Source organism: Tenrec ecaudatus, chromosome 1 (genome assembly GCF_050624435.1).
Source record: "Tenrec ecaudatus isolate mTenEca1 chromosome 1, mTenEca1.hap1, whole genome shotgun sequence".
Classification (NCBI taxonomy): domain Eukaryota; kingdom Metazoa; phylum Chordata; class Mammalia; order Afrosoricida; family Tenrecidae; genus Tenrec; species Tenrec ecaudatus.
The window spans coordinates 58,774,756-58,798,641 of record NC_134530.1 but is presented as its reverse complement, the minus strand read 5'-3'; the positions used below and the strand labels follow the sequence as shown (position 1 = coordinate 58,798,641).

General features: G+C 47.4%; 1 protein-coding gene and 1 pseudogene across 1 annotated transcript in view; one reads left to right on the top strand and one right to left on the bottom strand.

Annotated features, from left to right (window-relative positions):
* The window catches only part of DLGAP3 (DLG associated protein 3), a 42,753-nt gene that overhangs the window by 5,435 nt on the left and 13,432 nt on the right, over nt 1–23,886 (top strand). Inside the window, exons 2-6 of the mRNA XM_075539098.1 lie at nt 15–220; nt 527–599; nt 17,871–18,084; nt 18,385–18,698; nt 19,082–19,167. Of these exons, the coding sequence (XP_075395213.1) occupies nt 15–220; nt 527–599; nt 17,871–18,084; nt 18,385–18,698; nt 19,082–19,167 (893 nt within the window). The remainder of the gene's footprint in view (nt 1–14; nt 221–526; nt 600–17,870; nt 18,085–18,384; nt 18,699–19,081; nt 19,168–23,886) is intronic.
* On the bottom strand, nt 16,790–17,680 carry LOC142428827 (ubiquitin-like protein NEDD8 pseudogene; annotated as a pseudogene).

Sequence of the window (23,886 nt, the reverse complement as noted above, 5' to 3'; positions counted from 1 at the left end):
CCCTGTCCCCACAGGTGCCGCAAGATGACTGGGGGGGTTACCCGACTGGTGGCAAAGATGGGGAGATTCCTTGCCGTAGGATGCGGAGCGGCAGCTACATCAAAGCCATGGGGGACGAGGAGAGTGGAGACTCCGATGGCAGCCCCAAGACATCTCCCAAAGCAGCTGCCCGGCGCTTCACCGCCCGCCGCTCCTCCAGCGTGGACCAGGCCCGACTCAAGTAAGAATGGGGTCATATTGTGGGGCAGTGGGGAGGGGTACCGGAAGCTGATGGTGGGCCCTTGCAGGAGATGTGTGTAGCCTGGGGATGGCCTGGGTAGCCTAGGAGATCTCACGCTGCGTCTTGGTAAGGGGACTCTTGGTGATGTTCCTTTCAAAGTACCTCATTGGGGAATCAGAATCTCTACTAGGGACCCTGGGGAGAACTCTGCATGGGGCTCCATGGGGGGAGCCCCAGTGCTGTAGTTCCCCCTCCTACACCTCCTAGCTGAACCCTGTTCTGATTCTAGAATCTTGACTTTTCCAGCTGCTGTGTCCCACCCCGGATCCATCCCCGGAGCTCCATCCCTGGCTACACCCGTTCCCTCACCACTGGACAGGTATGCAGGGGCCCTGGACATCCGAAGGAAGGGGTGGATTCCATCCATCCTCGGCTTAGGCCATGGGAATCAGGATTTCTTATCGAGAGACTTCAGATCTGGATCCCAGGAAGCTAGGAAGGCTGACTTGGCACTCATGCAGCTGCTTCTCAGAGAATCACGTCTCTTCAACCCTCTAAGTGTCCTTAAAGTGATGATTTTGTAAGCGCAACATCAATTCTCTGAGGTTCCCCAGCCTGGGCCTGACCCGAATGCTCCCAACGCACCTCCGTGTAAAAGGTGGGGCTAATTTCCAAACAAGACAGACAGAGCCGAGCCCTCGGCGTTGATTTGAGCTGGAATTCTGCCTCCACCTGGCTGGCCACGAGCAAGACGCTTTCCTTCATAACTACCTTCTCTTGTGTGCAGAACAATAGTAGTGAGAGTTACTGCACAGGGGTTTGTGACAGTTCAGTGATAAGCTATATGGAAACACGAGGCGGTGGCGGTGGTTCTTGGCTGTTGAATTGGCTCCAAGTCAGGGCTGCCTTATGTACATCCGAGTGAAACATTGCCTAATCCTGTGCCATCTTCACACAGTGCCTGGTATTTGATAAATGTGAATTCCATACAGAGTTATAGATAGAAAACCTTCTCCCCCTCAAACGAAATGGAGACAGCACAGTTTAGCAATTAACTGTATGAGATGGGTTTGAATTCCACCTCAGCTACTTACCGACTAAGTGACCTGGGGGCAAATTACTTGACTTTTTCTGAGCCCCACTTTCTCTGTTTAAAAATAGGCATCATAATAATGTTCTTGGCACATGGCCAGCACTCAATAAAGGTTAGCTATTTTTACTGTTTGCTGGAAAAAGAAAAAGCAATGCAAAAAAAGCAATGCCAAAGACGACGCTCCTGTTGTACACTGCTGCAGCCTGCGTGCCTTTGGTATGTTTCCCAATTGAGGGAATCTGATCAGACCAGCCTACATGGGGCCATTGGTGGTTCCCAAATACAGTTATTGTCTTCTGTGTGGGAGACCAGGGTTCAATTCCCAGCCAGTGCACCTCACGCACAGCCATCATGCATCCATCTAGCAGTGGTTAAGGTGCTGAGCAGGTGTTGGTAGAGCTTTCAGACTTGGACAACAGACTAGGGAGAAAAGTCTGGCCGTCTACTTCCAAAAAGGAGATCCAAGGGAAACCCTGTAGGACTTAATGGTCCAATCTGCAACCAATTTATGGGGATGACGCAGGACTGGCCGTGTTTCCTTCCATTTTGCATGGGTGACCATAGGTTGGGAGTGGACGTGACAACAGAAAAAAGAACATGTTGCCAAACCCACTAATCCATGCTTAGTCCTCATTGTACTCGGCCTGTTAGCAGTACCCAACACAACCGGTGACTCTTTCCTTCCTGGAATTCCATCAGCCAATTGGCTTCTGGGACAACCACACTCTAGCTTCTCCTCAAGTCCCTTCCTGGCTGTGCACCTTCCGTCTCCATCCCGGAGGCCTCTTCAGTACTCTGGAATCGGAACACTGACCTTTAGAAATCTCTGGACTCCCCGCCCCCACTCCCTCCTCAGGGGTCCTCATCAACTCTCGTGATTTTAAATACGCTCTAGAGTTTGGTGACATTCAAGTTCATATCACCAACCCAAGCCCTTGCAAAGATGGCAGGCATGCATCTCTGTCTATGTATTGAAATCTCACTTGAATGTCTAATAGACGACTCCCACTTAAGACAGCCAGGGCCGCGCTGTAGATACTCTTCTCTCCCCAAGAAATCCTGCTCCCCTGCCTTCCCATTTCAGATACAGGCAGTTAACACGCGGTTTACAGACAGCTTCTACCTCCCATTTAATATTATGTAAATTTGCCCTCACTTTGGAGCGAACGAACCCCCTACTCACAATACATTCTTAACCACAATCCCCCTTACTTGTCGCCTGTGCAGTTTTAAAGTCATTGTGAAAGGCTCGACGTCTATTCTTGCACTAATCTAAGGCTACACAAGAACCCGATGCATAGGGGCTGCGAAACCAAAAGCCACACCCACTGCCATCAACTCACTTTCAACGCCTAGTGGTCCTGTGTAGGGTTTCCAAGATTGTCGATCTTTATGGGAGCAGAGAGCCTCGTCTGTCCACTCTGGAGTTGCTAGTGGGTTTGAGCGACTGGCTTTAGTCCAATGCCTAACCCATAGCACCAGCAGGGGGCCTGGTCCTGTTGTTGTTAGGTGCGGTGGAGTCAAAGCTGACTCGCTGAGAACCTATGTACAACTGAATGGAGCACTGTCGAGGCCTGCAGTATCCTCAAAATTCCTGATGCGTGTGAGCCCATGGTGGCAGTCACTGTATCCATCCGTGTGGTTGAAGACCTTCCTCTTTTTGCGACTCTCTCCTTAACTAAGCTGGAGCTTCTTCCCCAGGGACTTGTCTCTTAATTACACATCCAGAGGATGTGAGATAAACGTTCACCAAGGGACACTGTCTAAGACACATGTGTTTGTTCTTCTGGTAGTCCATGGTACTGTCACTATGCGTCACTCCCATCCTAATTCCAGGATCGATTCTTCCCTAGTCTTCCTGGTTCAGTGTCCAACTTTCACATGCATGTGAGGTGATTGAGAAATCCTGTGGCTTGTGTCACACCCACCTCAGTCTTCCTCAAAGGGACACCTTTGTCTCTCTGACACTTTCGAGAGGTCTTGTGCTGCAGATTGGCTTAATGCATTATGTCATTTGGCTTGTTTACTGCTGCGTCCATGAGTGTTGACTGTGGAGCCGCGTCAGATGAAATCCTTGACACCTTCCGTCTTTTCTCCATTTATCGTGATGTTGTCTATTGACTCCGTTTGTGAGAGCTTTCTTTTCCTCTTTTGCATTGAGATGGAATCCATCCTGAAGACAGGGGGGCTTTGATCTTCATTAATAAGTGCTTCTGCAAAGTGTCATCTCCACATCACAGGGTGCTAATGAACCCTCCCACGGTCCTGATGCCATGTTCTTCTTCATCCAGAGTGTCCGTTTATTGCTCAGAATTTAGATTGGATGCATATAGCGAAAGGATACAATTCTTCATATCCCTTAGTAAATGTTTTCTGTAAATGTCTGCAGAAAACTCCATTTTTAAAATGAAAAAAAAGTATTTTACCCTCACTAAATATAGTTTAGCTTCTTAGAGAATTCTGGGTCAACATTTGTTTTCTCAGTGTGTTGAAGGTATTCCTTAATCTTTTGTCTTCTATTATTGCTTTTGAGAAATCTGCTGCCAGTCCAATTATCTTTCCATGTAGATAATTTTCATTTCTATCTGGTCACCGTTAAGATTTTGTCTTTATTTTTGACGTCCTGCATTTTCACTCTGATACGTGGGCCTGTGTGCACCCTGGCTACAAGGATTTGTATCTTTTGGCAGTTCATTTGGGAAAACATCTCCTGGTTGCTGTGTATATGGCATCCTTTATGCTCAGCCTATTTGTGTTTTGAGTCTAAAGTATATCTCTTTTTAAATTTGCATTAATTCAGGTGAAAGACATATGCAATGAGCAACCTACATATGTGCAATTCACATTTACAAAACACTCACAGTGTTGTAACTTCTTTTCTGTTTGCGTATGGAGTTGTGGTCAAACCACTTTGTTGAGCAGTCTCTGGGGTACTGAAAGGGTGGGGAGAATGAGGGCTGATGAATGAGGGTCCCCCTGGTATCTCCTGGACCTTGAACCCACTGAAAGATCTCCCTAGTTTCAAAACATTCTCAGTGTCCTCGAAGAACAATCTTTTCCCATTAGATAATTATTCCCCATTGTATCTTTAGCAACCAAGAATCTGCCTTCTGTATCTATTGATTTGCCTATTACAGATATTTCTTCTACAAATATATCATACAATATATGATGACCTGTATGCCCAGCTTCTTTCACTTCACATGTTTTCGAGGTTCACCCACTGTAACCTGTAATGGTACTTAATTTTTTTTAATAATGGATAATCTTCCATATAAATTAACACAGGTGTTACAAGACGTTCTCTTGTAGATGGCATATAGTTGGATCTTGCTTTTTATCTAGTCTAATAATCTTTACCTGTAAACCAGAGTGTTTTGTTCATTCATATTCAATATGATTATTGATCTGATTAGATTAACTCATATAATTTTTGTTCTTTTGTTCCCCATTGATGGATAATTTTTTGGTGTAATATTTCAACCCCTTTGCTAAGTTTTCACTATACTTTTGAGCCACTTTCTAAGTGGTTGTCCTATGAACTAAATGGGCATGTGAAATTGGATTATCAAGTTCATTCTGGGTAAAATATAGAAATATTGCTCCATAGCTCCAATAGACCTCCATTTTGTTTCCTCTTCTTTGTATCATGATTGTAATAAATACTACATACATTGTATTACAAACAGTATGGTATTATAATTATTGTTTTGTACAATCTTGTGTCCTTTAACGGATTTGAGAAAAATACATCTATACAAGTTTTTTTAATCTACCTTTATATTTGCCATTTACAGTGCACTTCATTAGTATTTATTGTAAGACAGATTTTATCAACAACAAATTCTTCAGCATGTGTTTATCTGGGAATATCATTCTTTTGGGGGATATATAGTTTTGCTGGACACTGAACTTTTGGTTGACTTTTTCCCCCTGCCTGCACTTTGACCGTGCCACTGCACTTCTTTCTGGCTTTCATGATTTTTGAAGAGGGGTCAGCTATTAATTATATTATTTTTCTCTATGAAATGGATTTTGTCGTAGCATGAATGCCTCATCTGACTACCTCTGACTTTCATAGGGAGACCAAGAATCCAATTCCAAAGCTGCCCAAGGCTGACTCTGGTGAAGCAGAGGTCAGAAAGGCCCCCACTCTCCATCCTTCTTTACTCGACTCTGACACCAACAGTTCTTCCCACAGCATCCTACTCTGCTGGGTTCAATAATTCATTGCAGAGGCCACACAGAACTCGCAACAGATAGCACTCATGTTATAGAGAATTGATGTGGGAAGGAGCCCTGGTAGCCTAATGGTTAGGCATTGGCTGCTAACTGAAAGGTCAGCAGTTGGAAACCACCAGCCCCCTCCTTGGAAGAAAGATGAGGCTTTCTATACCTGTATAGAGTTACAGTCTTGGAAACTCACAGGGGCTCATCTGTCCTATCGGGTTGCTGTGAGTCACCATTGACTCGATGGCACTGAGCCTGGTTTTTGAGGTACTCTTGTTTGTTAGAGGTTATGGAGTTGGTTATGATCCACAGTGGTCCTACGCACAACAGAACCAAACACTACATGGTCCTGTGCCATCCTCACGATTGTTCCCATGCCTGAAGCCATTGTTGTAGCCACTGTGTCAGTCCATCTCGTTGAGGACCTTCCTCTTTTTCACTGCCCCTCTACTTTACTAAGCATGATGTCCTTCTCCAGGGACTGGTCTCTCCTATAACATGTCCACAGTATGTCAGATGAAGTCTTGCCATGCTTGCCCTAGGAGCACCCTGGCCTCCCTTGTCAAAGGCAGGTTGGTTTGTCCTTCAGCAGTCCTTGGCACTTTCAGCATTCTTCTCTAGCACCACAATGCAAAGGCACCCGTTCTTCTTCAGGCTTCCTTATTCAGTGTCCAGCGTTCACATGCATATCAGGCCATGGGAAATTCCATCGCTTGGGTCAGGTGCACCTTAGCCCACAAAGAATAATCCTTGCTTTTTGACACTTTAAAGAGATCTTGGGCATCAGATTTACCCAATGCAACATGTTCTTTGGACTGCTGCTTCCATGAGCATCGAGTGTGACTCTAAGCAAGATAAAATCATAGAAAACTTCAAACCTTTCTTCATTTATCATTTTACCTATCAGTGCAGTTATGAGGACTTTAGCTTTCTTGACATTGAGTCATAATTCATATCGAAGGCTACAGTCCTTGATCTTCATCAGCAAGTGCTTCAAGTTTTCCTTACTTTCAGCAAGCAAGATTGTATTATCTGCATATCTCAGGTTGTTAATGAGCCTTCCTCCAGTCCCAGAGCCATATTCTTCATATAATCCAGCTTCTCTAAGTGTCTTCTCAGCATACAGACCAGATAAGTACAGGGATGGGTAGTCATTGGCTGCTACGCTGAGACACAATCCTGATGCACGGCTTTCCTGAGTGTAAACCATGTAGTACTCCTTTGTTCTGTGCTGCATTAACACGGTAAAGCTTTCTGGAATTCACTCTTCTCAAGATTATCCCTAGTTTGATCTTTATAGTTAGATGCCTTTGCATAGTAAATAAGACACAAGTAAACCCCTTTCTGGTATTCTCTGCTTCCAACCAAGATCCATCTGCCATCAGCAATGAGATCCCTTGCTCCATGTCTTCTTCTGAATCCGGCCTGAACCTCTGGTCCCTCCCTGTTAACGTGTTGCTGCAACTGTTGTCAGATGATCTCCAGAAAAATGTCACTTTCTTTTTAACTTTTCACCCTCCTCCCGACCCCCCCCCCGCACCCCTCCCATTCACCAAATTTTACTTTCATGCGATATCAATAATAGTGTTCTATAGTTAGCATTCTGTTGGGTTACATTTTTGGAATGGGCACAAATATGGATCTCTTCCAGTCAGTTGACTAAGTAGCTGTCTTCCAAATTTCCTGGCATAGATGAGTGACTGCTTCATCCGCTTGTTGAAACATTTAAATTCGTATTCCATCAAATCCTGGAACCTTGTTTAGGGCTAATGCATTCAGTGCAGCTTGAACTTCATCTTCCTTCAGCACCCTTTGCTCTTGGTCCTATGCTACCTGCTCAACCTGTGGAATGTTGACCGGTTCATTTTGGTACAGCGACGCTGTGTCTCCTTTTCATCTTCGCACGAGGATTCCTGCCTCATTCCGTGATTCTTACCCATAGCAGCTTTCAAGATTGCAACTCTAGGCTGGAAGTTTTTGAGTGACAGGTTACAAAATGGTAAGGATACAGTTCTTGTGTCCATACTTGTGTTAGTCTGGGTTGACTAGATAAACAAATCCAAAGAAACACACATATGTATATAAGAGAGGGTTTTATATAAAGGGTAATTGTACATTAAGAAAACATCCTAACCCAGTCCAGTCCTAGGTCATAAGTCCGATATTAGCCTATATGTCCGATACCAATCTATAAAGTCCTCTTCAGACTCACGAAGCATATGGAATGATGCCAAATGCAGAACAATCACAAGCCAGTGGGTAGAAAGTCTTTGGATCCAATGGCATTGTGAGCATCTCAGCACTGGCAGGGGTCTCTCTGTGGTTTCTCTAGCTTCAGAGGACTGGTTGCATCAGGGTAGGTCCATGTGGCTTCTCCAGCTCAGGGAATTAGGGTAGTTCCATGTGTCTTGTCAGTGGCAGTGTCTCCCAGGGAAGTGGCAGAGACAGTCTCTCCTGCCTCCAAGGAGGAAATACTGGATTTCCCAGAATTCTCAGGAGAAGGCCATGCCCACACAGAGGCCTCAGTGACTGTGATCTTATTGACAGGCTAGACTCCACCCCTACTTTCTTAATCCTCAAATCGACAAATGTACATTTTCTTAGCCATCCTGGCAGGCCCCAGCCTCAACTTCTCAGCCCTGGGATCCCTTCGCCTCTGCCCGGCTTAAGCAAGTGTTCAAAGCTCCTTTAGCACTGATAACGTCCAGAGGCACCTACCTTAATCTACAGACCAAGCATCCTGGCCCAAGGCACTCAACTTTCCTTGTTCTGTAAGGCCTGCCCACTTTGTTTCATGGTTGCTCCTCTGCTCTGTCTCGTGTTGCTGAGGCTTCTGGAGTTTCTGCTGCCTTTACCGATGCAAAAAGGGATCTCACCTGTGTTCTGTTGGTGGCTCTTCTTTCTGATGGTTGTGAGATTTCCTGTGTTCCTGCTTCTGTGTTGGCTCACTCAGTGAATTGGCAAAACTGACCAGTTCTGCTGTAGAGTCTTTGACACTATTTACATATCCCCCTCCCCCATCCCAGTAACTGCTATTCTCACCCTGTTACAAGGGCTGTGCAGATAAGAGCCAAACTAAGTAATCTCACTTCACTGCAGGCTGGTTTCTTACTGCTAGGTGTTTCCATGTGGATCTTTCTGTGTTGCCTGCTCTGGTTTCACCGAGCTGCTTTGATCGGTAGAATAATGCTTTTCTTACATTTGAAAACTTTATGGTGATTAGTTCTTCAAATCTCCCCCCCCCCTTTTTTTCCCCTCTCTTCTTTCGTCTGGACTCCCATTACATGTGTTTTGGCATGCTCAATGTCTCACAGGTCTCTGAGGCTCTGTTTTCTCCACCAACAGTCTTATTGGCATATAATTCACATATAGTACAATTAAATAGTTCAATCACATCAGGAAGAGTTGTACAATCAGTCTTAGAATATTTTATTCCTTCTTGTACTCATTTTATTAGCTCTCCATTTCCTCCCAACCCCTCCTGCTGTATCACCAAGGAACCATTAATCCAGTTACTGTCTCTATAGATTTTCCTATCCTGGATTTCATATATAGAAAAACTTTAAGAAACAAACAACAACAACAATCCTAACAAGGAGAACAAAGTAAAACAGATAAAAATCTCAATTGAAAAGAAAGCAGAAAGTATTAAAAACGGCCAAATTTAAATGGATCCTCAAGAAGATCAAATGATAGCATGTTAAATTTTAACCTAACTGCATCCGTAACAAACCCACTTTCCAGTGAATTTAGCTTGTTAGCAAGGCGCTCACATCCTGGTTCGTAGTCAGAGGGGATTCCCCAGGGGCTTAATCCACATATATTTCCCCTTCGCTTTTTTGGAAAATTTGAAGCAGTTTCAAAGGGAAATCAAGTGATAAGGTGCTACATTTTGACCTCACTACATCTGCCATAATCAACTTTACAATGCTGTCTGTCTGATACCAGGCCTAGTCACACCCCTCAACTATGATCAGAGAGGATTCACCAGAGGTGAAATCCATGTGCGGTCCCTGCAAATGGATTTTTGGGCTTCCACTGTCATCCAGGTGCAAACCAGGTGTTCACACTTTAAACTCTGATGCCATTCCCTCCTTTGATATGGATTATATTATTTACAATCCTGGGATCACACGGGCTCATGTGCTCATTCCATGTGGACTTCGTTGATGTCTCACTTAGATGGCTGCTTGTTTGGAAACAACCCTTTAAGACCCCAGATGCTCTTCTCTCTGCTAGCTGGGCACCATCTAGTTTCTTCACTACTCTTTGCTATAGCACCCATATCTTCAGTGAACTCTTCACTGAGGTCGAGCATTAAGCAGGGACATGTCCTAAGAATTAATTTTCTTTGGGGTCAGAATTAAATATGCAAGCCCCAAAATTCACTCATGCATCTGTAGTTTACGTGTCTTTAGTTCACTTGGAGACGTCTTTGTCACTTAGTGTTAGAGAACATTATCAGTCATCCCCCTGGGGCATGACTCCCCCAGCCATCAAGTCAGTTCTGACTTAGAGTGAGTGAGCTTACAGGGCAGCTTAGAACTGCCCCTGTGCCTCTCCAAACTGGCCAATCTTCACAGGAATCGACGGTCTCTGAAGATCTGTGTTTATCCATTTTTTTCCTCCCCATTTCTCAGGTTGTATAATTTCTACCGCTCTGTCGTCAAATGTCATTTCTTCTGTTGATCCCCTATGGAAAAACTTTCAATTATGTTATTGTGAGGAACTCCAGACATTCCTGCGATTCAATTGGGTTAATTAAAAATTATAATTTCGGTCTCTTTGTTCTCAGATTCGCTACAAATGGAGTCATTGTTGTCAGGCATTACTTTCAACAGGGTTTACTTAGTGCTCTAAACATGTTTATAATGACTGCTTGTAATCTTCGTCTCATAGAGTCGACATTTGGAGACATTCACACGTTCCTGTTTATTTGCATGTCCCATAATTTTTGGTGGATACGAAATATTTTTAGATCATATACTGTAGCAACTCTGGATCTCTTATGCCTCCAAACTGTTGTTCCTTTGTTTGTTTGCCTGGACGAAATCTATGAAGTCTGTTTCGTGCAAGATGTGTCTCCGCTTGTATTTGTTCTTCTGGTTTTAATGCTAAGACCGGCTTCCTCAGGGTTGTCTCTGTGGCCATACAGCTTCGTAGTCAGCCCAGGATTGTGCTTAACAATCTCGGGCTAGTAGGAGCATCCTCTTTCTGTGTATAGTTCTATGTGTAGGCTGGGTAGTGCTCATTTCTGACCAGTTTAAAATCTGCCCAGGCTCTCTCATGTCTCCTCTGCATGTGTGCACAGTCTCCATTGGCCAGGTATGTGTGGGTGGCTATGAAATAAAATATGGAGGACAACTTCTGACCTCCCCTGACTTCATAAGGGGGCAGGAAGAGACAGAGCATCCACCCAATGCTGATTTCTGTGAGGCTGAGGTGAGATGTGCCTCCGTCCTCCGCGTTTCCTCGCCAATGCCGAGAGCAACCATCTCTCTCACAGCAGCCTGCTGCTCAGATTAGGTGGAGAATTCATTTCAGGGGCCCCATAGGAGGCACAGAGCATACTCATGATGATGTGCTTTATTAGATGTGTTAGTCTGGGTGGACTCAAGAAACAAATTCATAAGACATATACGTATATAGGAAAGAATTTTACATACAAGAGCAGCTAATATCGAGAAAACATCCCTGACCTGTCCAGATCAAGTCCATAAGTCTGATACTAGCCCATATGTCCAATACCAATCTATAAAGTTCTCTTCAGACTCATGAAACACATGCAATGACGCCAAATACAGGAAGATCACAGGCCAGTGGGTGCAAAGTCTTGTGGATCCCGTGGTGGTAGAAGCATCTCAGCGCTGGCAGCGGTCTCCGTATGGCTTCTCCAGGTCAGGGCATTAGTGTAGTTCCATGTGTCTTGTCAGGTGCATTTTCTCCCAGGAAGTGAGGGGGGAGAGAGAGAGAGAGAGAGAGAGAGAGAGAGAGAGAGAGGCTCCCGCCTCCAACGAGGAATCCCAGGAGTTCCCAGAATTCTCAGGAGAAGACCATGCCCACACAGAGGCTTCATTGGTTATATCTTGATTGACAGGCCAGGCTCCACCCCTTCACTCATGATCCTCTCAAACAACACCAGATTATGTAACTTTAGAGAAGTCAACAGGTACAATTCAGGATCAGAAATGTTCAGCACACCATTCTTCCAGTTGAGAGCCTCTTCTCGACTGTGCCTGCAGGCAAGTCTCTCTCTGACCCGTAGTCCTTTGGCCTGGCCGCTGCCCTGCTCTGGCTATATTACAAAGATCTTTTAGCATTGTTGATAAATGCCCACAGGGCACCCGACTCCACCATAAGGCTCAACTTGAAGGGGCTTGGCTCTGCTCTGTGGGTCACTAGGCTTAGCTTCCCAATGAAATGCTTGGAGACACCCCACTTCCCAAGCAAGCCCCCTCCTGAGAGCACTCAGCTTTTCTCACTCCATGGACTGGGACACCCACCCCCACTGCTCTGCCTTATACTCTGGCTCTGGGTTCTGCTGCTGCAAGTCCTCTACCACCTTCCTTATTGTTCTTTGCCCTTCCCTGGTGGCACAGCCTCCTGGCTCTGGATTGAAGAGGTTCAATGTACAGGCATCTCAGGGTCCAAAGGACGTGCTCCACTGTTTGTTAACTCTTGGTCATAGTGAGAGTCCTCCTTTCTGCTGCCGAGATAGCTTATTGTACACTCACCAGGAGGGCAAAACTGACCCATCCTCAAGACATCCAAATGTCTGCCATCATGACTAGCTCTGTTAATAGAAGCTCACAACCGAATTATGTAAAACGATTTGCATTGTCCCTCACCTTCTCTTACCTGGACCTGTCAGGTCTATTTTGAACCATCCAAAATGACAGTTGGTATGAGTTACACTAGGACCGGAAGAGCCATATGAAGTAATTCACTGCATCATAGAGGCACAGGACTCTCCATTCTCTGCCGTTCATGTGCATGGCTCTAGTCAATCTGGGAGGAGTGAAGAGCTTCTCATACACATCCCTTAGGGCTGTCTCATCTCCCGGAACTGCACATTAAATCTTCAGTTCGCCCACCTGTCCACTGCTTGCCTCGAGCAGTACCGGACTCTAAGTTAGCAGAGCTGCGAGTCCTCCATGTAGACACGCTAGCTGACAGTGCTACAAGTCAAGCGAGCCCTCTGGCAGTGGCGTCACGCAGCTGATTTTCGTAGCTTGCCCCATCTGGTGGAGCTTTGTGCTATTAGAGCCTAAGGGTTGAGCAACAGGAGAAGTCGTAGCAAGGACATCACTATTCTGGCTTAAAGTTGAGTACTTTTCCTGACTAGGTGCTTTATTGTGTGCCCTTGGCCAATTATCAGGGTGAAGAAGTGGTTGTTTTAGACACTTTTGTCCAGTTTTATAGTTGTCTTGGGGTATAAGATTTAGTATTCTCTTTACACTGTCGTTCCCAAAATCCTAAATAAGGAAAACTCTCAACCACTATCATCATCTTATCAAATATTGCCGCTTCCACATTCTATGTAGTCTCTGCTTCTGGGACGTCTGTTAGTTGTCTGTGATCTTATTATTTTCCATAAACTTTGTGGAATCTGAGTGCAGCTCAGCTGGGTGCCACCTGAGTCAGATGTTTCACGAGGCGATAATGAAGGTATCTGCATCACAAGACTTGACTAGATCCGCTGCCAAATTTGCTCGTGTGGCTTTTGGCAACCCTAAGTTTCAGATGCTTGCTGCTATTGGTCAGAGACATCAGCCCCTCGCCACGTGGGACTCTTCATAGAGTGAATCACATGGCAGTGTGCTTTCCCAAGAGGGAGAACTCCGAGAGGGACGGAGGGAGGGAGGGAGGGAGGGAGGGAGAGAGAGAGAGAGAGAGAGAGAGAGAGAGAGAGAGAGAGAGAGAGAGAGAGAGAGAGAGAGAGAGAGACTAAGTCTTTTTTTAACCTAACTCTGAAATGCCATCCCATTGCATCTGCCATATTCTATTCTTGAGAAAGGGGCCAGTCCACGTTCCAGAGGAAGGGATCGCTCAGGGTGTGAACGGCAAGAGATGCAGGTCATTAGGGCCCATCTTAGAGCCTGTCTATCACAGAGCCCAATGGAAGCCCCTCTTTAGTGGAGCTTTGTCTTTAAGAATCCTGAGCAGCCTGAGTTAGGAGGAAGCTCCCCAGGAAAGGTCTCACAATTGCTTCCATTAGGAGTATTCCTGGTCTAGGACCATCTGAAGTTAATGTTTGATTTTGAGGCCTTGTTCATGCAGGCTGTATACATAGACTCTGTGCCAATTTGTGGTGATATGTTCTTAGGAGTTTTGCCACTTTCCATCCAGAGCCAAGCGTACAGACCAGCTTCCATGTCATCAGTCTGTGCTGATGATGGAATTTTGTTTTCTAGTTTACCTTTTCACCAAAGGTTTTTCTTTACTTGGCTTTATGCAGGCTCTCATTTCTAATATCCTGCTTCATGTGGCTCCAACGCCTTACCCCTGTGTCCGAGTGGTGTTAAAACCCAACTCTTGTGGTTACTTAGACCGACAACCTCTGCCCCCTGTGCCCACCCTACTGTGCTGCTTGCAGCATTGGCTCACCCAGTTAATATTCTGATTTTCTGTCTCTTCTTTGCTTTTGTCCCCTGGGAACTTCTCTTGCTTCCTTGTGAGCTCAGCTATGCATACAAAGCAATGTTTGCTGTATTTCATCTAGTGTTTTAAAGCATTTGGGAATGGGAGGGCCTTCAGAATGTTATCTAAACTAAATAGCATATATAAAAAACACACAATGTTGCTTGGCCCTCAGTTGGACCCACCAACTCCAGCATGGACATTTTCAATTTGATCCACACGAGGGATTTTCTATGATTTTGCAAATGGCTGCTGATTCTGAATTCTGGTTTGGAGACAGGCTAAGCATCTCATTCCTCAAGGGGACTCTTTAACAGTACCCTCTTATAAGCTGGATTTGGGGAAAATTTGATAGAAAGAGGTGGGGGGTGATAGAATTCATAGTACCGTGTTATAATTTCATAATCTTAATAGAGTCATGATGATTTTAGGTACAATATTCTTTTGAGACTTCCTATGAGTGTGTGCTTCCTTCGAGTCCTTGCCTGTGGATGATTATGCAAATGTCCATCCAGTGGCATCTACATAATCACCCATGGAGGCGGGTGACTTGCTGTGGGGCTCATTGATAGGAATTGTTACCATCCCTTGTTGAATCCCCAGAAACTCTTCGTGGCCGGTCGTGATAGGGGGTATGTAGCAGTGGACAGTTGTCACCTTGGATGGTCATGAGTAGGATTCCAAGAGCATTCGATCCCTGGGAAAAAGAGGTCTCGTGAATATTGTGGCTACACCTAATAGGAGCCCTGGTGATGTCGTGGTTACAGGTTGGGCTGTTGACCACATGGCTAGTAAGTTGCAGCCACCAGCTGCTCTGTGGGTCTAACTGGTTAGTCTCAGAAACCCCCAGGGACAGCTCTCCCTTGCCCTGTGGGATCACTCTGGGTCCGAATTGACTAGGTGGTAGTGGCTTGTTTTAGACTGCATCTCGATGTCACACCTAGTGCTTTCTACCCAGCAGAGTGCTGGGGACCCAGATGTGCACAGGAAGGGCTCGCCCACACTTGGTTTCCAGCTGGAGACCAGAACCCTCAGAGCGGGAGTTAGATCATTTCCCCTCTGGTCCAAGTGAGCCCCTCTGGGCTGGATTGGTTCTGTTTGGGAGTAACATGATGTTGACCCAGATAGAGTAGGAGCTAGATTACTTCTGAGCTACAGGAAGCAACCTAGCAACTCTGAGTGCCCACTGGTACTTGTTTTCACAGAATCCTGGATTGATTTTTTTTTAATGACTTACACTCTCTTGAGTTTTCAGAATGAAGTTTCTCCAGCTTTTCCCTGAATGTCTGGAGAGTCTTTTGGAATTATACGTTGGCATCTCTGAATATGAACCTTCGGAAAAGTTGACTCTGAGCTTTCAAGTAGCCAAAGCAAAGAGAGGCATGTAGTCGGATTCTAGGGGTGACCTGAGTAAACACAGGTTTCAAAGTTTCCTAGGAGATTCTAATGCTCAGGTGGCCCGACATGGGCGCCAGACAACTTGGCATTTCATTCTGGTTTCACCACATACCCGTTGGGCATCCTTGGAGAGTTCATCTATCCTCTCTGAGCCTTGGTTTACCCGTCAGGAGAAAGGGATGGAAATTCTGCTTTCTCCAATGGGAGGCTCTAGTGAAATCATGTTATGCTTTGGAGGCCAAGTAAAGGGAACCTTGAGCTACATGTTACACATGGACCAAGCCACTCTTTAGGGCCTCCATTGATTACACCGAAATGTGATGCTGAGCATCTTTCCTAAGAAGATGCCACAAGATACAGCTTGGGATATTTGCCCACGTTGAGGCCCTCATCCATTGACCTCAAGGTAATCATTCACTGGGGGTGGGGGTGGGGTTTCTTTGGGAGGCAGTGACAGGAGCCTCCGTGGGTCTCATGAATGAGTGCCTATGTGGGTGCTATGCACCTCATGCTTCCTATGTTTTTCTTTAAGTCCTCTCAATAGCCCTAGCATCTTGGCCCCACTCTCTACCACTCCCACTCTGCAGGTGAGTAAACCAGAGTACACGAACGTTCAATGGCTTCCCAAGGCCATACCACTGCTAGGAAGTGGCAGCGCCAGCTGGTTCTCACGCCACAACCTGTGTAGGCCATCACCAAGGATACCACTCGTTGCTTTGGCTGTTCAGAAGCCCAGGGTCAACTGTGCCCCCATCTTAAGCAATGCACAGGACCTTGTTGCCTGTGCCCGTGGGTACAGAGCTTACTTCCGGCACCATCTTTCCGCCTGTCCTTTTCCCGTTCGGGCCTGTTCTTTCACTGTGGTAAGTGTAGTCTGAGGTCAGTGTTGTGCAACACGGAACCATGAGCAACATTTTGTTTCCTCCCTTCCTTCCTTCCAAAAGAGATCCTAGGAGGCCAGGAAATGTTTTATTGACAAGCAGGGACACAGCCGTGAGAGAGGAGCACGCAGGACCGCAAACTAAAACCTAATAGCCAGCAGAGCCCTTGGGACCAGAACCACTGCATCCTGGGATCCTCACAGTCCCCCTGCCCCCCAGCAGATACACAGGGCTGGGCATCCAGGGGAGGGGACAGTGGCTCTGGGGTCCCAGAGAATGAGAGGATCTATGGTGTCGAGTGACAGGGCGAGGAGGGAACACGGCCCATTACTGCCTAAGACGACCACCTCCTCCTCTCAGAGCCAACACCAGGTGGAGGACTGAGCCACCTAAGATCTTGTCATCGCTCCTGTCTTCTCCTCATTCATCTGTTTGCCACTGGAGATGAGGCGCTGTTGATCCCTCTTTCTCTTCCACACGCTCCTTCATTCGCTCCACCTTGTGCGTGGGTTCAATGTCAATTTCGATCTCCTTGCCGGTCAGCGTCTTCTCTTTAATGGGCACCTTCTTCCCAGTTTGGGGCTGCACACGGATGCGCTGCTCTTTCTGCCGCCCGTGGAGAATCACTTCTGCTTCCGGGTCACCCTGTTTGGTTTCTTTCTTACTGGTTTTGATTTTTTTTTTTTAACACCAAGGATCACAAAGTATGGGAAACAAAAACCAAAACCGCCCCTGGCAATGAGTGAGCTTTTCCCGGATGATGAAAGTAAGGGAGGGACGAGCAGGCCAAGTCTGGACGGGGTTTGTGGGCAGAGGGCGGGGGACAGTTTAGAACATTCTGAGCTGCGTAATTTTTGCTCCATCCCTTCCTTACCCACGAATTTCCCTCCTGCCACTCGGAATGTATCTCTATAGGACGCTTTCCGTCACTCTTGTCATGTGGAGTTATCCCCTATCCTTCGTGTCTGGGCAGGGGGGCTGCTCTCAGGTGCCTTGTTCCAAGGGGCTAGGACTAGGTAGACGGAGGAAGATGGCGTGGAGACACTTGGGAAATGCACAGATGGGTTGTTCTGTCAGTCCTAGCTCGCACAACAGAGTAGACCTGCCCCCGGGGGTTTCTTAGCCGCAATCCTTGCCCAGGCAGATCTCAGGGCTCTTTCTTCCCCAGGGTGTGCTCAAACTGCCCACCTCTCCTTTAGCTGCCCGGCGCTTAGCCATCTGTGGCTGTAAGCACCAGGGTGCCCTAGAGGTGGGGTGAGGGTATTTCAGTGTAGGATGAAGCCCCAAGACTGAGCCGGGGAGCAGCCCAGGGCCGAGGGAACCTCCTATTTCTTTGCCTCTGCTCTCGGGTCAGGGTTTCACTGAGCCTAAGTCCTCCTCATAACTGTCCTCTGGCCCTTGTCACCAGCTCAGCGAGGAGCTGAACCAGCAGCTGGAGGCCGTGTGCGGGTCCGTGTTTGGGGAGCTCGAGTCCCAGGCGGTGGACGCCCTGGACCTGCCCGGCTGTTTCCGCATGCGCAGCCACAGCTACCTCCGGGCCATCCAGGCCGGCTGCTCGCAAGACGACGACTGCCTGCCCCTCCTTGCTGCCCCCGCCTCTGTCTCAGGGAGGCCCGGCTCCTGTAAGTCCGCACCCCCTGCCTCTGGCCTGGCCCTGCGCGGGAAAGCCGGGTGCCCTCAGGGTTCGGGTTCTGGTTCTGGCCCGAGCCACCGCGGTGCTGTGTGACACTGCGCAGGCCCCTGGCCTCCCCTGGCCTGGTGACTGGAGGAACAAGTATGGGCTCTGCACGTGGCAGCAGCAGTGGCATTCGTGGGATACGTGGCTGCAGGGTTGTGGGACCGCGCCTGGGCGGGTTGGTGGACGTGGGATGTCTGCAAAACTCGCGGCTCTCCTTTGCTGTCTCTCCTTTGCCTGGCCACAGCCTTCAACTTCAGAAAGGCCCCGCCCCCCATCCCGCCGGGAAGCCAGGCCCCGCCCCGCATCTCCATCACCGCCCAGAGCAGCACCGACTCCGCCCACGAGAGCTTCACTGCGGCGGAGGGGCCCGCCCGGCGCTGCAGCTCGGCGGATGGGTTGGACGGCCCCGCCATGGGCGCGCGCACGCTGGAGTTGGCGCCGGTCCCACCCCGGGCCAGCCCCAAGCCCCCCACACTCATCATCAAGACCATCCCTGGCAGGGAGGAGCTGCGGAGCCTGGCGCGGCAGCGGAAGTGGCGGCCGTCTATTGGGGTGCAGGTAAGGGAAACTCCATCCTTGGCCGGTTGGGAATAGTTTAGGGGTGTTTGGCAACGGAACCTTTGGGATAGCTAAACCTTTTCCAGGGTTTGCTTTCAGAGCTGCAGGTGCACTCGGTGACAGGTCCACACCCAGGCTGCTCCAACCAGTTCCACTCCACCTCACTGTCCGTTATCCTATCACAATCACCCCTCTCAATGCGCTCACGGTGCCACCTTACCGCCCCCATCGCGTGGGTCTCTCATTCATCTGGGCTGACCGTGCAGAATCTGCCAGTTGGCTTAGGGCTCATCCATTGCTGGCCCTTCTCCCTGGGAAGGTTTGCAGGGTAGGTAGGGCCACCTGGACCACACCAGCCATGGACATAGCCACCTTTCCCCCAGGTGGAGACTATCTCAGACTCAGACACAGAGAACAGGAGCCGAAGAGAGTTCCACTCCATCGGCGTTCAGGTGGAAGAGGACAAGAGGTAAGCCGGAGGGGGGGGGAGGGGGGGCACACCCCATGGTTCCTTGTGGAAGAACTGGTGGTGCTGTAGGGTAAGTGTTGGGCTGCTAAACCCAAGGTTAGTGGTTCAAAACCACCAGCCACTCCAAGGGAGAAAGATGAGGCTGTCTGCTCCCAGAAAGATTTACAACCTCTAGGTGGGAAAAATTAACCCTGTAGGTGTGTGGTGATGCGCTGAACTACAATCTCCATGGTCAGCAGTTTGAAACCACCAGCCGCTCCGAGGAAGAAGGCCTGGGCTTTCTTCTCCCGTAATCAGTTATGGTCTCAGAAACCCACAGGGGTCACTGTGAGTTAATATTGACTATGGCAGTGAGTTTGGTTTTGGGGTTTAATCCTATATAGGGTTACTGTGAGTCAGAATTGGCTTGATAGCTGCGGGTTTGGGTTTGAGTTTGGTTTGGGGTGGGGAAGAGGAAAGAGAGGCCTTCACCAAGCCCTGTTGCTCATTCTTCTGAGAAGGGAGACCCAGGCTTTTGACTAGGGAGGAGCCAGAATAGCTATAGAGGCGATCCACAGAGGTACCATCAGGGCAGTAGAGAGTCCTTGTATCCAGGCCTGTCCCAGGTGCTCTGAGGCAGACACACCAGGTTGAAATACACAGGATGCTATGGAAGGGCCAGGTGTCCCGGAGGGGCCTACATGGTTTGTTTTCAACCACTGTCTGAAAGGTTGGCAGATCAAGGCTGTCCGGAAATGACGTGGAAGAAAGGCCTGGTGATCTGCTACCATAAGGATCAGTCAAGCAACCCGTGTGGCGTGCTCATGTGCGGGTCCCCGTGAATCCGAATCAACTTTATGGCCTTGCATTTTTTTGTTGTTGGTTGGTTGGTTAGTGTGGGGAGGTGAGGGCCAGAGGTATAGATAGGTACTGAGCAGGCCTCCAAAAATTGTCCTTTTTAGGATTCTCCTGACCCCCTGTTGGACCATGTGCTGCACGAGTGTGTGAGCTCAACAACAGCAATTTAAAATAACAACAAAATGAAAATCAGCATGGAGATTGCCTTTCAGGGCCCCCTGGCAGACATAACGCATCTCCTCACTTGGCTCACACGAGCACTTAAGCATTCGGGGCACCTGTTATATGCTGGAGCCTGGGGTGTACCAGCGATGGCAGTTACCATGCTGGCTTGAGGTGGCTTCGGAAACATAGCTTCTGTAATTTCTGATGGAAAAGTTAGCCCTGGAAGCTCTAGCGCCAACACTAGGAAGCACCGCTCTATGGTTGAGCTCCTGGGGGAAGGCACGTTCTCTACTGGCCACATGGCAGTACCAGATTGGCCCATCTGTTTTTTCAGGCTGTGATGCCAACAGTTCAGTGACCTTAGGTGTGCTGTCTGAGAACCGGCCTGGGGCAAGCAAGAAGGGGCTTAAGGTATTCTTTCTCCCAGGCCAAGTCCACTAGAGAAATAAAACAAAAGTCATAGTAGCAGTCCCAGCAGCTGTTCCCAGTTGCTATTATTGGACCCCAAGCTTCTCCTGACTATTTTTGGGAACCTTGGGGATGTGCTGCTTACATCTTGTAGCTCCTGCGAGGATTCACCATTTTTCTCCATTCCTGCTTTGGCTCCTCACAGTTTCGGCCGTTCCTGGGGCTGTAAATGCCTTCATCGAGAGTGATCGCGAGCTGCCCGTGTGGCCCTCCCCAGGCTTGGACTGCCATTCCTTTAAATCTTACAGAGATCACAGAAAAGCCGTATTTTATTGGCAAACATGATTCCTTGAGCTTACGACTTAACGCTTGAGAGGTGGGATGGGAGTCATGGCTGGCTGCAGGCCTGTGCTAAGCAGCCTGTCCCCACCCTCCAGCTGCCAGGTTGACCATGGAGCAAGCTCAGGTGCTCCTCGCGCTTCCTCCGGAGACTTCTTGGTCCCTCGTCCAGATAGGCGCTTAAGGTTCCCCTACCCGTTTGACAAGCCTGAATGTGGGGAAGAGTGCAGCTGGCATCTAGCTGAGACCCCTGCTAAATCAGCAAATTCTGCCATGCAGTTTGGCCGAGAATATTTATTAAGCATCTGGCATTTATTAATTGGCTTTCAAAGCATGTGGAAGATCTCATGCATTGTTTCAAGTGCATCAGAGACATGAATTTTGCCCTCTTAGAATTTATGGTCTAGGGGGAAATTGAGGTTATGAATAAATAATTCATAAATAAAAACATATTTACACTAATAAAAATCCAAGATCAGAGGAGATAATTGTATCAGAACGTAAATTCTAAGCACATGGCTTGCAGAAGGCTATCCATGACAGTGAGAGCCTAACTCCATTTGAGAGTCCTCACTTGGAGTAGGTCTCCATTGAATTCCTTTAGACCATTGACCAGGGATGTGAATCGTCTTGCTCAGAGGCAGAGTGCATTAGAAAGTGGATTACTGAAGATACTGTTAGGTTAAACACATTTAACACATCTAAATGGTTCTACTTTTTGAACCATTTAAAATTGTTATAGTTTTTATTTTCTGCTTTCTCTGAGCCATCTTGGTGGCATTGTGGGTTTTGAGTTGGGCTGCGAACCACAAGGTCAGCAGTTCAAAACCACCAGCCTCTCCTTGGGAGAAAGATGAAGCTTTCTACTCCTGTAAAAAGATGCAGTATTAGAAACTCACAGTTAAACCCTACCCTGTATGGTCACTATGAGTCAGAATTGGCTTTATGGCAGTGAGTTTGGTTTTTGGGGTTTTGTGCTGTCTTTTGGATTGAGGTTCTTTTGTGCTTTACTTTGTTGCTTTGCCTGGGGCTTTTGGTATGATTTGCTTTACATGAAATCCAGGGTAGGTAAATGTATAGAGACAATAACTAGATTAATAGCTCCTTAGGGGTATGGCAGAGGATACTGAGGGGTAACGTGGAGCTAATAATAATGGATAGAAGAATGAAGAAAAATTCTAAAATTGATTGTGGTGATGAATACACAACTCTAATATACTTAAACCATTGAAATGTATGATATGTAAATTGCATGTCATTAAAACTATATATACATTTACATATCGTAGATGATATGTAATGGAATTTTTTTCCATTATGGTTGGATGATGAACGAAATAAAGAAGATGCTAAGAGGGAGGAAGGCGTGCTGGCGGCATGGTGGGTTACTCACTGGGCTGCGAACTGCTGTGTCAGCAGTTCGGAACTACCAGCTGCTCTGCTGAAGGAAGAGGCGGCACCTTCCTCTGGTCTATATTTACAGCCTCTGACACCCACAAGACCGCTCCACCCTGTCCTGTGGGGTTGCAACGAGTTGAAATGGAGTCCATGGCAGTGAGTGAGTGAAGAGAGAGGGGCTTTATGTAGTCGAAGTGGCATTTAAGCTGAGACTGGAAGAATGGCTGGAGCTGTTTGGGGGGAAGTGTCCCAGGGAGGGAGCGGAAAGCAGGGAAGAGTTGGAGGAGCATCAGGCACGGATGTGCTCCAATGATGAACACTCCTGAGAGCTTGCCGAGGCTTCCTCAATAATACATCAGACTATGGACTGTATTTTTCAAATGTTTATCTTTCATGATTTTTTTTGAATGTGTGGTCTACCAGCTCTGAGAGAGGGGTGTTAAAAATGTCTCAACAGGATTGTGGATGAGTCCTTTTCCCTGGTAATTTTATTAATTTCCACTTTAGCCTGGAGGATGTGTTGCTGAGAAGCAGTCAGGCTTGAGATTGTGGTACCTTCTCGCGGGGTTGGCTTTTTCATCACGGAACAGGGGCTTCCCATCTCTGCTAATGATTTGCTTTCAGCCTATTATTGCTTTCTTCTGGTTCTTTTTGCCAATATGTCCCTCTATTTTCAGTGTTCCTCTATCCTTGTGTTTGACATACCTTGCTTGTAAGCAGCATGGAGCTACAGATTTATTCCATTTGTATATTTTCTGATTAACGATCTATTTAGACTTCTATCTAAATGTTCTGTCTGACATGATTTGTCTACCTTCTTTGATGGTTCGATATTTTAGATTTACTCACATTTTAACTATTTTTGTTTTCTCTATTGCTTGTTACTGCTCACTTTTTTCTTTTTATTAAAAAATTTTTTTATTAAAGACCGGTCAAGTGAAGCAGTGGAGGTGGCGAAGGAACAAAGGAACTGTAACTGGCTGTGATCATTGGTTGTGACCCCGCTGCAGTCGGACCAGCCGCTGCTCACTTTTTTCCCTTGGGTTCAATTTCCTTCAGGCTGAAGTACTTCTCAAGCTTGGGACCAGTTTTCAAGCGAATAGCTCCACTTGTGGTTTCCGCATTTCCCTGGTAGTACCTGTTAGAACGCCACATCTCCACACCAAACATCCATCATGTTCTGATTTCCCAGCACCTTACTTCCAGGCCCCAATCCTGAATCAGAGGCAAGGGTTTTTCTAGCCGGGGTTTGTAGATGAGACGGCCATTCTGGGCAGCTGGCTCTCGGCAGAGGTCTGCCTCCAGCGCCTTGTGCTGCACAGGCTAGCGCCCTCTGCGTTCGTCCTCCCTCGGCATGACTATCTAGACTCCAGCCTATGACGGGTCCGCTCTTCCTGTGGACACTTGGCTTAGACTTCCTCTCAGCGACTTAGGCTTTTGATTTCCTCTTGGTTTCTGACACCTAAGTGTTCCTCCTTCCCATTCTCAAGTGTGGCATTGTCGTGGTAAGACCTTTTGATTTGTTTTTCACCCAGGACTTCTCTGGGTTTGGGGCATGGGTGGGAACTGCTG